This window comes from Rosa chinensis, chromosome 2 (assembly GCF_002994745.2).
Source record: "Rosa chinensis cultivar Old Blush chromosome 2, RchiOBHm-V2, whole genome shotgun sequence".
Taxonomy (NCBI): Eukaryota; Viridiplantae; Streptophyta; class Magnoliopsida; order Rosales; family Rosaceae; genus Rosa; species Rosa chinensis.
Genome location: NC_037089.1, coordinates 73,879,655 through 73,893,747, shown reverse-complemented (window position 1 = coordinate 73,893,747; position 14,093 = coordinate 73,879,655). Strand labels below are relative to the sequence as shown.

Sequence of the window (14,093 nt, the reverse complement as noted above, 5' to 3'; positions counted from 1 at the left end):
GTAGGCGAAATGACGAGAACGCCCCAGGAACGTCGTCGTTACTCGTTAAAATAAAAATTGGATCTTTTTTTTTTGAAATTAAAAAAAAAAAAAATTGGATCTTTATTTGTAGGGGGAGAAGAAGAAAAAGGAGGGGGAGAAAGATGGCGTTACAGGCTGGGTCTGGGGTTTCGACCTCTCAGGTTCTCGTTCTTGTTGGAGCAGGTGAGGTTTTACTAGAAACTCTAAACCCAAATACCCTATTCTCAGTTGGTTTGTTCTTTACTGTTGTGATTATCATCATCAGCATCAGCATGTTTGATCACTTTGTTTTCCATTTTGATTTGGATTCTGGAAATTTTAATGATTTCAGAAACTGGGTTACTTGGGATATGAACATGGTTCAAGCTTGATTTAAACAATTTCTAGTTGTTGCATGTGCATGAAGCTAAATTCAGTTTTGTCATCTGAATGATAATTTCAATATGAATAGAAGCAAAGTTCATTACAATTTGTTCTATAATTATCAGCAATTTTATTTAAAAAGTAGGTATTTGAGTGCCTCTAATGGCAAAAAACTGTGTGGTTTAATTATGAAGCACAAGTGCAGGTATTGTCCTTTAACATAGTTTGTTCCCTTTTGTAACTTAGGCTTGACGAGTTCGATCATTTTGAGGAATGGCCGTTTGTCTGATCTTCTTGCACAGCTTCAGGAGTTATGCAAGGGTGTAAATGAAGTTGAGATCTTGCCGGAGAAATTTGATAGCTCAATTCTTAGAGCTCAGGTATTGCAACTTATTCGTGATTTGATTCAAAGTAATATTCTACGGCTCCATAAGTATTGGCATCTACTTCAACTAAGAATATTGTATGAAAAAAAAACAAGAGCTGTTTCTTGATTCTTCTTTTTAAATTCTTCAGGAGGTACTTGTAAGTATGTAGTTATGTTACCAGTCCTATTATTATCTTGCTCCTTTTCTGAACGGTTTAATCACTAACTCTAGGTTCATCATGCTCGTAGGTCATAAATACATCATACATTTCATCTTTTCAGGGTGTTTATAGTTAATAGTTAATACTAATATGCGTTTCCACCCTCAGATTCAACAATTGTCGGAAGAAATCAGGGAGTTAACCTTATCTGGCCCTGTTACCATCTACAATGGGAATCCTGACTCTGGTGGTATACACCTATAAATCCCTTGCATATTCTTTATTAAAAAATATTTGACTCTGTCGAAATCTGTCTGCTTCATTGTACTTTTTGAACATTGAATATTTATAATATTGTTGTTTTACCTCTTTTGTTATTTTCTTTTATTGACATATTGGATGAGTTTATCGAACCCTTCAAGAGATTTCAGCTAGCAGTTAATAAGTGTATAAATTCAGCATAGCCCTAGTTATAGCCACCTTCGGTAGATGTTGTGAAACTCTCAGATTCTAGTTATTCCGCCCCAGTTAATCCAGTTATAGCCACCTTCTGTTTGAGGCTATTTATGTTACATCATGCAGGGTATAATTTATTTAGCTACCTGGGAAAGGGTCCTGTAATTATGATTTACTCTTAGCTGTGGGCGTTTTTTGGTACATCTCCTTTTCATGGTTCATGGTTTGCTTAATATGGAGCAAATGGTCAATATTCCTCGGTTTATGATCAATGAAGAATGCAGCTGTGTTCCCTTGCCATAACCAAGCAAATGGAAGATATCATATGTACATAACTGAATTGTGAATTAGACATTCTGAAACCTTGGATTCTAACTTCTTCATACACAAAGAGAAGAGGGTCTACATACTAATTTATTGTCACAAGAAAAGATGTTTCTGACTGTCATGTACAAGGTGAGAATGGGATGGGTTTTGAGGAAGGCCTTAGGAACCAGTTTGGTTTATTGTCTATGGAGTAGAGTATATAAGAAATAATCTTCAAATTGTCCTCTGGGTGTATGGTATTCAGTTTAATTACTACCATAAGTGATATACTTCCTTTCATATGCGTCTTCTTCGGTCTCATCAGGAGTCAATGTATATTATATGGGAAGGTTTTGTTAAATCTTATTTAGATATATGTGCTCACATGTTTCATTCTCCACAGGGAGTTATGCCTCGTACTTAATTCCAGCTGCTGCACTTGGTGCTATGGGATATTGCTACATGAAGTGGAAGGTTAGACCTACTTATGATTGATTTCAGATCATTTGTGGTCACAATCAGAAACACATGTACTTGTAAGGATTTGTAATATTGCTTTATGATTTACGTGTGTTTGCTGTATTGTGCAGGGATGGTCATTTTCTGATGTAATGTATGTAACAAGGCATAATATGGCGAATGCTGTTGCAACTGTGTCAAAGCAACTAGAGACTGTGCATGAAACATTGGCTGTAAGTCATTTTTGTTAGCCACCTTGTGGTTGTTTGCGAGATGGTAATCTTTGGAAAGTGTGTGAAGCATACTAGTATCTTGATACTGCTTTTTGCAGATTACAAGGAGACATCTGACCAAGAAGCTGGAAGAGTTGGATTGGAAGGTGGAGGAGCAGAGGGAAACCACGCAGCTTATTGCAAATGGTGTATGAAACTTTTAACTTACGTACTTTAATGTAAATAAGATATAAATATGCTGTCTCATGATTATAGATTTTATTATTGAACTGGGATTAATTTGTTTCCTGTTCCACTTCCTCCTGCGCTGAATCACTAGGGAAGATAGGAGATTCATTGGCCTTCCATTCTAATAACTAATAAGTGCATCACCTTGTTACAAGCAAGATAAATGCCTCGACCTCTTTGATAGTAGATGTTACGAAATAAAATTCCTTTCATAACAACTGCTTCATAGTGTCCATTCAGACGGAGGCAATAGTAAATTCAAAGTAATGATGGAGCATCTTCAAGCACACCAGTAACTATGCCTATATCGCTTTAACATTCTATTTGCATACAGGTGAATGAGGTGAAATCAAACCTTTCTCAAATTGGGTTTGATGTTGACGTTATTCATCAAATGGTCTCTGGGTTGGTGAGCTGCTTTTCTTTCCTTTATATATGTTTTATGCCACTTACTGACATAAGCTTGTAGACTTATATTGTATTTGCTAATTGGCTTAACAGGAAGGCAAGGTCGATCTTCTCGAGAGCAAACAGGTTATATTTTTGGTTTTTCTGTTATCTCTGATTACTTGTGTGTTTTCTAATTTCCTTTGGTTTCTTTACTGATTGATTTCCCCTTTATATTTTATACTATAGGATGTGACAAACTCAGGTCTATGGTACCTATGCCAAGTAGCTGAAGGCTCCAAAGATCGGCTGGAAACTAAAACAATTCAGGTCAGAAATTTTATATGGGTTCAATTGAAATCTGTCTGCATTAGTTCTAGTTTTAATAAACAAAATAGTCTTATACTTCTGGCTATTGCATTTTTAATAAAAAAAAATTTATCAATGGGATTGGCGTACTGTTCATCTAAATTGTCATGGACTCATTGTCTCTCTCCTCATTCAGTTACTAAATCATCTTATTTTGAAATTGGTAGGATGTCTCTGCTAAGCTGACAAAGCATTTAACAATGACATCTGAGGACAAATCACTCAAGGTACTTTCTTCATTGTCTTCTGTGTTCTGTGTTCTACATAATGTTTGCTTCTATTCACCTAATGGCATTATTACAACTTCCATGAATAATACATCAGGGCCTCCAATTCATTGCTGAAACTAAAGAGCCGAGCATGGTTGAGAAATCAATGACAAGCACGGAAACTGCTAATCCCAGCAACTTCCCTGGCCAAAAAGTTCCAGCCCTGAAAACAAGAATACACAGGTCGTATCCTGTTGGGATTTCTTTGCACCGGAACATAACGAGCTCAGATTCTTGATTTTTTTCTCATCTCTTTTTTATTCTTTTTGCCCTTTCCAATTGATTCTTGAAAATGTGTGGTTTCTGGAACTCGCTTGCTTGTCTGAGTTTCCAAAATGGGTTTTTCAGTTTACACTTTTTTTTATGCTTAGGAGAAAATATACAGTGATTGTAATTCAGTGTTGCTATTGCTTCACTAATATACATGTATACAATAAGCTCAAATATGTGCTTATGAAAATACCTGTATCATTGAACAAATAAAAGAAGTGCATGATATGTCATCGGATCCCTAGTTTTGTTTTTCTTTCATCTTTCTTCGTTACAAGAATTCACAAGTTATTCTTCAGAATAACCCTATGTAATCTGAATTTAACATGATTACACGAGCATTTATTCTTCGGAAAATTTGGGGAGACTAGCTCTCCACATACAAATCAGAATGAAAAACCATGGGAAGGCCACCAATTGCCAAGAATTCTTTACAAATTCCATTGTTCGGACCAATAGTATTTCCAATTGATTTCTCAAGAGTAATACCTTGGTATTCTTCCAGTAACACACTGGCCTGAAATATAAACTTCTTCTATCAGTACTTATTAAAATCAGACATTCCGCTTTGAGCACATCATCATGATCAAGTAATATTGGTGCTTATAAATACGTGTAATCCAAAAAAAAAAAAAAAAAAAAAAACCTGCAGTTACCAACTTCTTCCAGGAACCGTAACTTTAGCAGCAAGTAATATATTTCACAACTTTAATTATAGATTTCTTAAACATGACATTTGGTGCTTATAAATACAATACCTTGCCAAGAAAAAAAATACATGTAATCCAATTCTTGCTGTCCAAGTTTTACACCTTTCGCGTGAACCCAACGGTGGCAAGGAAACAGAGAGGCAGCAGTTCGAAGATAGTAAAGCGGATAGAAGTATGTGAACTCTTCCCACAACTTTAATCGTTTTGATTGCACCACACTTTTGCGAAAGAAAAAAGTACTTAATTGATTGGTGCATTTGGAATTTGTAATGCAGATTACTATTGGATAGCTACAAGATATTGGCAAGGGAAGAAGCGCAAATGGGCCGATTCAAATCTCTTCTCTTCATGTTGATCTTCCTAACTCTATCAAGGTCTTGTATGTCTGATTGGTGGTTCTTTTCTTCTTCTTCTTCTAGCAAGACTACTGGCCAGAAACCTCCAGAAACTCTGCAAATATCCGGTGATGTTTCGGTTGAATTCTCCATGAAAGCTTTCCACAATGAAAAGGCAATTGAACGAATAGAAGAGGCTGATAAAAGAAAACTGAAATCTTGTTGGGATGATGCTTATAAAGCACTAGTTACATCATGCTCCGAAATTTCCAGTGACAAGAATGATATGAAGAAGAGGTTTTCTTGGGAACTAAGCAACTGCTTTCAGAAAGACATCGGAAGGCCTCCTTTTCCTACGTGCCGTGAAGGCTCTCCCATGAAAGATTGCCTTACAAAATTGGACGACAGTGCTATTCAGACTTACCGGGCATTCTTCCTCGAGACCGAGTCTATTTGCTATCAGTTACAGTTGAGTCTAAGTTACATCTCTTTTGTTATTATTATTGTTTCAATTGGAACTTGCAGACTTTAAAGCCTACGTATCCTTAACTTGAATTGTGATTTTTTTTCTTTTTCTTTTTTACTGCATGCAGGTCTCATGTATTCAGGGCTGAGACAGAAAAGTTGGTGAATGAATTGGTGAAGTCAGCTGATTATGCAGAGGGCAAATTAGACACCATAGCAGAACAATCAGAGAAATTGTTGGAGGGTTCAAAAAATATACACATATCTTTGACTTCAATTGACAAGCAGACACAAGAAATGGCTCAAACTTCCAAGAAAGTTGGTGATCAAATTGGTAATATAGTGAAGCAGTCAGAGGTAATGTTTGAGCAATCTGAGAAGATTGCTGCATCTCAGTTAGAATTGCAAAAAGGGCAAGACAAAATGAAGGAAAATTTGCAAGAGGGCATGGAAGTGATTCATGAGTCTTATCATGCTCTAGGTAAAGAAATACACAGTTTACAGAATGAGACTATTGAAATAGAGAAGAAGGTAACCGAAGTTGGCGACACCGTGTCTACAAAGATGAATAGCCTCCAAAGTAAGGCTGATGATATTAGCAATGTAACAGAGATTTCCTTGGAAAAGCAAAAAGAACTTCTGGAAGGTCAATCCGAAGCTCTTGACGGGCTTCAGTCATTAACTAAATTCCAGGTTCAAGCTCTAGAAGAGAGCAGGTAAAACATATATTGCACGTCCATTGAATTAAATAAAGAAATTGGAAACATCTATAGAACTGTACTTTCCTTTTAGTAACGTGTTTTAAATTGCAGGGGTATTTTGCAGCAATTGGCTAAATTTGGTCGTGAACAGCAAGAAGAGCTGCTTCGGCAACAAGAACAGATTAAACAAGGCCATGACAATCTGGTTAAAAATTCGAAGTCCATACTGGCAGCTCAGGTTAGCGGCATTTTTCCATGTTGCAATCTAACTAAGTCCTCCATAATGATTTTGCCTTCTCTCATAAACTGGCTCCCTTAATCTTATATATGTTTGCACTTTGCAGGAAGCTTTTGAACAAAAGCAAGAAACCATGTTTATTGCTTTGGAAAAGCTATTCAAATTGCACAATGCCTTGTTGCTCGAATCGAGATCAATCAAAGCTTTCTTTCTTTATTCCATATCGATGTTTGTCATCTACTTGTCGACCAGCACAAAGCAAACTTACAAAGTGAGACCCATACTTTACATAGGTATGTGTATACACTATACAGTCATATCTCTTTATATTAGAAGAAGCTTAATTATCTGTAACTGCATTAGCATATGCATGTGAGTAATATCTTTGTTCTCTTGTCACAGGTCTATGCGTTGCATTTTTGATTGAATTAGCAACGCTTAGGTTTTCAAGAAATGGAGTAGAGCAACAGACTTTGATAGTCAATGGTATTAGGCTCCTTTATGTGTTGTTTTCTTTAGTTCTGGTAGTATACGCCGCCTTCACATATAGGTAAGTATAACTCAGCAAAGACAAACTTATAGACTTGGTTTTTTATGACATGCAATTGAAATTATATGTCATTGAAATTTTCAGGGACTATGAAATGCTGAACTACAACATGCTGAAAAATCTAACAGAGGAGTTTCTAAGGTTTCAAAAAAATGCTGCTTCGCCATTGGTTAGCGATGACTCATCAGATGATGATAATGATGACTCGGACTCGATTACATCTGTTGACACTGAAAACCTAATGGAGCACTCCTCCTATCATACACATGAGGAGGTTGGAGATAATTCAAATCTTATTTCTTCGAGTACTAGAAGATATAATCTCCGCAGTCGTCGTTAAACTATCTATTTATCTAGAATTATGAACTGTTTATTTGCTAAGAGCTATTATACATACCCGTAGATAGAGCTAGCTAGATTTGCCTATGCTGGTTGTTTAAAGCGGATTGATTATCGTAATTAACTTTTTCTTATTAATTATATTTGTAGATTATGTGCTTGAGTTTGAGAATTTCCCACACTTAAGTGAATCAAATGCTTGCAAGATGAGCAATTACTACTTCGCATTAATCATTTGATCTTTATTTTTTCTTCTGATGCAAGATGATGGTATTTTTAATAGAACCTCAAACTTGAATATAACATGCAAATGTTAGTGGTTGAGGCATATTGCAGACCAGACCAGACCAGACCTAAATACGATATATTTGGGGAAGGAGAATCTCTTGGCATCATCCATGCCAATTAGGTTTTGGTTATTTGATACGTCAAGTTTTGGTACACAGTCCAAATCCCACAACAATCAATAAAATCAACACCTCAGAGCATGTTTGAGATGGCTTTCAGAATGGTCAGAAATGCTTTTGAATTAATAAAATGTTTTTATTATATATTTTATAACAATTGTAAAAAAAAAAGAAAAAAAAAGCGTCTTTGATGAGTTCTAACTAGTAGCACTTAAACGTGATTTTGAATAGCAAATCAGTGATTCCTCATGCAAAAGCAATTTTCTGAATTTGAAAAGCACTTTTAAGCATTTCAAAAGCAACTCTAAACAGATACAGCCCGATTCATAAATTACCATCAAGCAATTTTATTAAAAGGAGAAGTGATAAACGATAAACCGGTGGTTCCGGCCACCATCGATCAATTGCTCGCAGTAAAGGACAGTAAACATATATAGGCCGGGCCAGCTCCCTTAATAATTCGAATAAATAACGTGCACATCCAAAGCTAGACAAACTAGTTGTTAGCAAATTAATTCGAGCATGTGATCATGTATTCTCTGACATTAACCTAATTCTTTGACATTATTCCTTTCAAAAACCTATACTATATATGTTCATTTGAAATCAACTTCGACTTGCATTATGAAAGCAGGTGGGGGAGTGAATGTAGACAGTTGCCTCCATACCAACTCCTGTACTGTAGAAAACGATCGAATTGTCTCGAACATTTAGATCAAGGTAATACTAGGTCCAGTGACTCCAGTCTTTATTTCGGATCGGAGCCAATGGAAGAAGAGTTTCTGGTGCCATGTGTTAAGGGTAAAAGGGGTAAATTACCCCAACTCAAGTCAATGTAAGGATATATATAGTTGTAAACAAAAACAAACTGTAATTTTTAGCATTATAGTTCTGTAATACTGAAGCTTGTTTTTAGAATCAATATACGAATCTCTTTTCTTTTTTTTTTCTGGGTTTTCATCATCTTCTTCAAGCTTTCTTATAATTCTTACGCCATGAACTGAAAGTAAATTAGGAAGATCGATAAGAGTAAATACTGACATTGTCGAGTACGTGATTTGGACGAAAGAGAAAAACGAAACCAAGACAAAACAAATGGTTCACCGCATCTTATGGAGAAAGGAATGTGATTATGATTTCTGTCTCAGCTAGCTATGCCCTAGTTAATTAAACCAAAGCATGCCCTATATGGAAGCAGAACGTACTAATAAGAAAAGGACAGTATATAGCGATTTTGCCAGAACACTACATCATTAATTTGCTACAACTTGGTACCTAAATCAACTCTGATAAATTGACAACTCAGCAGAAATTTGTATACCACTTTTTTTAGCAGTTGTTTGAAAAACAATACGGTGTAAAAGATAAAATACGCAAGTATTATTCTACTAAAATGTAACACGTATGTATTACTAGCTAATTCAGCTAGCAACAAACATTAGTGTTCAAAATTCTTGTTTCACGGTTCAATGAACACATTTTTTAAGATAAAATTACACAAGTAGCAACATTTAAGTAGAATTATATATATTATGTCAATATTGCACATCAGATGCACCAACTCGCTCACATAATAATTAAAGAAATGATGCGGCAGTTTTCATTTATTCCATCTGGATCTATGGTCTCTAGCCATCCGTTGTTATTTGTAATGTTATAATTAAGTGAAAAATTGATATACACTCCATATTGTTTAGGATAGATGAACATGTAGAATCGCTGTAAATCTGTATGTAATTAGGATTTTATTTAATTAGGATATCCTGTAATTATGGAAAGATTGTTTCCTATTAGAGTTAGACTACTCCTTTGTACTTGTATATATACCCTCATTGTGGGATGAATAGAATTATTGAATTAACCCTGAATTGAAGTATTCTTTTCTACTTGGTATCAGAGCAGGTTCAATCCTTTGAACTTGCCTGCATCCTTTGAATCCTAAATCCTGAATCCTGAATCCCAAAGCACACCACAAACCGCTGCGTACCACCACCATTAAAATCAAGCCATCCCTGAATTTTTTGAAACCCTAAAAAAACCAAACCTGAAAAAAATAAACAAACCCCAAATCCCTCAATGGCCGTTCAACGCCGACCAGGTCCTCCTCCAGGCTTCTCAGGTCCTTCTCCACACCGTCCTCTAGGTAAACTAAATCCATATGCAAACAAAAGGTGCATTATCTGTGGGGAATTAGGTCATAGCAAGGAGCGGTGCTATGAAGTGATTGGTTACCCTGATTGGTGGGACTTCACCAAGAAACCGCGAAAGAATCTGGGCAAGGCCGCTATTGCTACTACAGAGGAAGAGCATCTCGACAATGCCTCCGCTAATGTAGCGCAGTCAGGTATGAAGGGTAAGACTACTTTGAATAATACATGGATAATTGATACAGGTGCATCTGATCATATGACCAATGACCCAAGTCTTGTGAAAAACTTTAGACGTTCCCCTCAAGACATTGTCTCTACTGCTGATGGTACTCCAACTCAGGTCACCGGAGAAGGTTCTATTGCTTTATCTGATACCTTAAGTCTTGAATCTGTCTTAGTTGTTCCATCACTAGCTTATAATCTCCTGTCTGTTGGTCAAGTTATTTTAGCTCTTGCATGTATTGTGACCTTCTATCCGTCTTTCTGTGTGTTTCAAGACATTCTGACTCGACGGATTCTTGGTTATGGTGTTAGAAGGGGGAAATTATACTATCTGGATCTGACAGAGACTGGAAAGAAACAGAAGCATCTTTTGGGACAGGCTAATCATATCAACGGGGTAGAGAATGCGAAGGAAGCTGTATGGTTATGGCATCGCCGTTTAGGTCATCTATCATTTCGTTATCTTAAGAAGCTGCAACCTCAATTGTTTTCAGTTGTTAGTGATTTGGATTTCCACTGTGACATCTGCGAACTGGCCAAGAGTCACCGTATTTCATATTCACCAAGTCTTAATAAAAGTCTTGTTCCTTTTATGAAGATTCACTCCGATGTCTGGGGTCCTGCGAAAATTCCTTCTCTTTCTGGAGCTCGGTATTTTGTAACGTTTATTGATGATTGCACTCGCATGACATGGGTGTCAATACTGAAGAATAAGAGTGATGTATTTGGAATGTTTACCGAATTTCACAAAATGGTGGCAACTCAGTATCAACAATCCATCAGAGTGTTTCAGTCTGACAATGGTGGAGAGTTTGTGAATGGCCCAATGATTGAGTTTTGCCGGTCACATGGAATTCGTCATCAAACCTCCAATTCTTATACTCCTCAACAGAATGGTTTAGCAGAACGGAAGAACAGGCAGTTGATGGAAGTTGTTCGTGCTTCCTTGTTTGGTATGAATGTACCTCGATCCTATTGGGGAGAAGCAGTAAAATCAGCAGCATATCTTATCAACCGTACTCCTTCACGGGTGATTGAGTTTCAGAATCCTCATCAGAAGCTTCATACACTTTTGACCATCCCTTCTATGCCTAATTTGGAGCCCCGGGTGTTTGGGTGCACAGCCTATGTTCATATTCCCAAGCCTCAACGCAGCAAGCTTGATCCCCGTGCCCATAAGTGTATCTTTGTTGGTTATGCTGACTTCCAGAAGGGTTATCGATGTTATGATCCTCTTACTGGCACTATACATGTCTCTCTTGATGTTGCTTTTCGTGAATCCGAGCCTTACTACTCATGGGGAGCTTCTCAGTCTTCCCTTCAGGGGGAGAGAGGTTGTGAAGGGAATCCTCGTTCTCGTTCTATTATTGATTTTGATGTCTTTGAAGACTTGGAAAATTTGGAGGATAGATTTGAAGGTAGAAATTCCGAAACAGAAAACGTGACTGCCGAACAGAATGACGTAACTGCCGAACAGAATGACGTGACTGCCGAACAGAATGCAACTGCCGAACAGAATGACGTGACTGCCGAACAGAATGACGTGACTGCCGAACAGAGTGTTGTGAATTCAGAGACAGAAGAGACAAATTTTTTGGATAGTTTGAATCAAAATCAAGACATATATGAAGCTCACACACAAGATATTTCCCCTTCTGCATCACCAACTGAAGATCCCGGTCAGAATGATCCACCTCAGGTACCCCTAAATTGTAATGAATCTTCTGGGTTAGAAAGTGTCGAACCTAGGAAATCACAAAGGGTTACCAAGGGAATTCCTAAGAAACAATATGAACCAGATATCAAAGCCAAAGCTAAATACCCTATAGCTAGTTTTATGTCTAACCATAGGATTTCTGGGTCACATGCACTTGTTGTTGATCAATTATCTACTGTATCTATTCCTAGTAACGTGCAGGATGCATTGGCGGATCCAAAATGGACGAAGGCGATGAATGAAGAATTGGAAGCTCTTCAAAAGAATGCAACATGGGAGCTAGTACCTATGCCGGTTGGAAAGAAGACTGTAGGATGTCGTTGGGTATTTACTGTGAAGCTTAATGCAGATGGAACTATTAATAGATACAAGGCGAGGTTGGTTGCCAAAGGATATACACAACGCTATGGGATTGATTATGAGGAGACTTTTGCACCTGTGGCAAAGATCAATACTGTCCGGATTCTAATCTCACTTGCAGCAAACAAAGATTGGCCCTTGCACCAGTTTGATGTGAAGAATGCGTTTCTTAATGGGAATTTGGAGGAAGAAGTGTACATGGATATGCCCCCAGGTGTTAAGAATTACCCAAGTGATGTTGGCAAGGTGTGTAAATTGAAGAAGTCTTTGTATGGCCTAAAGCAGTCTCCAAGAGCTTGGTTTGGAAGATTTTCAAAGTCCATGAAAGCCTTTGGATATAGACAGAGCAATTCTGACCATACCTTGTTCATCAAGCGCAAGAATGGTAAGATTACAGCTCTTATTGTGTATGTTGATGACATGATTGTTACAGGAGATGATCCGAAGGAGATAAATGAATTGCAAAAGTATTTGTCAAAGGAGTTTGAAATGAAGGATCTGGGACAACTAAAGTATTTTTTGGGTATTGAAGTTGCAAGGTCTAAGAAGGGGATTTCGCTTTCACAGAGGAAATATGTTCTTGATTTACTTGCTGAAACGGGGATGCTGGACTGCCGACCCATCGAGACACCCATTGAGATGAATCACGGACTTGCTATCTATCCTGATCAAGTGCCAACTGATAAAGGGAGGTATCAACGTCTTGTAGGAAGGTTGATTTATCTTTCACATACTAGACCTGATATTGCTTATGCTGTGAGTGTTGTTAGTCAATTTATGCATTGTCCTAGTGAAGAGCATATGGATGCAGTCTTTCGTATTTTGAGGTACTTGAAGAGGGCGCCAGGTAAAGGGTTACTGTTTCAGAAAAAAGATGAATTGGAAGTTGTTGGGTACACAGATGCAGATTGGGCTGGTGATAAAACTGACAGACGTTCTACATCTGGATACTTCACTTTTGTTGGAGGGAACCTTGTCACTTGGCGTAGCAAAAAGCAGAAAGTTGTTGCCAGATCAAGTGCAGAAGCTGAGTTCCGAGGTATGGCACACGGAGTCTGTGAAATGTTGTGGATTCGTAATGTCTTGAAAGACCTGGGATACAAGCTTAAAAAGCCTATGGATTTGCATTGTGATAATACAGCTGCCATTGAGATTGCACATAATCCAGTTCAGCATGATAGAACAAAGCATGTGGAGGTTGACCGTCATTTTATTAAAGAAAATCTTGACAGAAAGGTTATTCGCTTTCCATTTGTAAACTCAGAGGAGCAATTAGCTGATGTTCTTACTAAAGGAGTGTCCAGGAAGGTATTTGACAGCTCAGTTGACAAGTTGGGCATGATAGATATCTATGCACCAACTTGAGGGGGAGTGTAGAATCGCTGTAAATCTGTATGTAATTAGGATTTTATTTAATTAGGATATCCTGTAATTATGGAAAGATTGTTTCCTATTAGAGTTAGACTACTCCTTTGTACTTGTATATATACCCTCATTGTGGGATGAATAGAATTATTGAATTAACCCTGAATTGAAGTATTCTTTTCTACTGAACACAGTTGCTTATAAACCTAGAATTAATTATTATAGTTGCCAAATTAAAATGAGTTCTTTTGGAGCAACGATTGCGTTTTTCACTTCATTTCTAAATTCATGCTTTTGTTAATTGGATTTTGTTGGAGCAACGTACTTCAGTTTCTCCATAACGTAATTAATCAATAAACAACGAGTACTTCCAGTCTCTTCACTCATAGGCAATCCGATTATCTGATTACATATGTAGTGTGTACTTTTCCAAAATTACAAGACTCACAGATCTCATCGATCCCATACAAAAAATTACTAAGTAGATCAGGCTGTTCCAGTAATGCCTGATTGGAATCGTTGGTTTGTGAAACAGCGGGTGGATTTTTTGGGGAGGCAATGGAACTTCGTGCACATGGCCATTCTGGTTGTCCTTGCCTATTTGCACTGCCTTGCTCTTATGGCGCCATTAAATTTTGACTGTAC

General features: G+C 37.4%; 2 protein-coding genes across 3 annotated transcripts; both read left to right on the top strand.

Moving 5' to 3' along the window:
• Positions 1-50: 50 nt before the first annotated feature.
• Positions 51-4,133, top strand: LOC112189113. Its single transcript, XM_024328386.2, has 11 exons — positions 51-204; positions 631-764; positions 1,081-1,162; positions 2,078-2,148; positions 2,265-2,366; positions 2,465-2,554; positions 2,929-3,003; positions 3,096-3,128; positions 3,231-3,311; positions 3,518-3,577; positions 3,675-4,133. The coding sequence occupies exons 1-11, from the start codon at positions 144-146 to the stop codon at positions 3,855-3,857; spliced, it is 972 nt and encodes a 323-aa protein (XP_024184154.1). The 5' UTR covers positions 51-143; the 3' UTR covers positions 3,858-4,133.
• A 536-nt stretch (positions 4,134-4,669) lies between these two features.
• LOC112189112 (protein GAMETE EXPRESSED 1) lies at positions 4,670-7,282 on the top strand. 2 transcript variants are annotated; one of them, XM_024328385.2, is made up of 7 exons: positions 4,670-4,771; positions 4,875-5,402; positions 5,528-6,115; positions 6,212-6,338; positions 6,445-6,631; positions 6,741-6,888; positions 6,973-7,282. In XM_024328385.2, exons 2-7 carry the CDS (start codon positions 4,921-4,923, stop codon positions 7,226-7,228), a joined length of 1,788 nt encoding a protein of 595 aa, XP_024184153.1. In that variant the 5' UTR covers positions 4,670-4,771; positions 4,875-4,920; the 3' UTR covers positions 7,229-7,282. The 2 variants fall into 2 exon arrangements, with proteins under 2 accessions (XP_024184153.1, XP_040371585.1); XM_040515651.1 differs by having other exon boundaries at positions 4,685-5,402.
• Positions 7,283-14,093: the final 6,811 nt, after the last annotated feature.

Excerpts from the sequence above, each read along its gene's own strand:
- LOC112189112 (XM_024328385.2), top strand. The coding sequence starts at position 4,921 with ATGGGCCGATTCAAATCTCTTCTCTTCATGTTGATCTTCCTAACTCTA. Across the intron at positions 6,339-6,444 it reads AGTCCATACTGGCAGCTCAG|GAAGCTTTTGAACAAAAGCA; the intron begins GTTAGCGGCATT and ends TGCACTTTGCAG. Across the intron at positions 6,632-6,740 it reads GAGACCCATACTTTACATAG|GTCTATGCGTTGCATTTTTG; the intron begins GTATGTGTATAC and ends CTCTTGTCACAG.
- LOC112189113 (XM_024328386.2), top strand. The coding sequence starts at position 144 with ATGGCGTTACAGGCTGGGTCTGGGGTTTCGACCTCTCAGGTTCTCGTT. Across the intron at positions 2,149-2,264 it reads ATTGCTACATGAAGTGGAAG|GGATGGTCATTTTCTGATGT; the intron begins GTTAGACCTACT and ends TGTATTGTGCAG. Across the intron at positions 3,578-3,674 it reads CTGAGGACAAATCACTCAAG|GGCCTCCAATTCATTGCTGA; the intron begins GTACTTTCTTCA and ends ATAATACATCAG.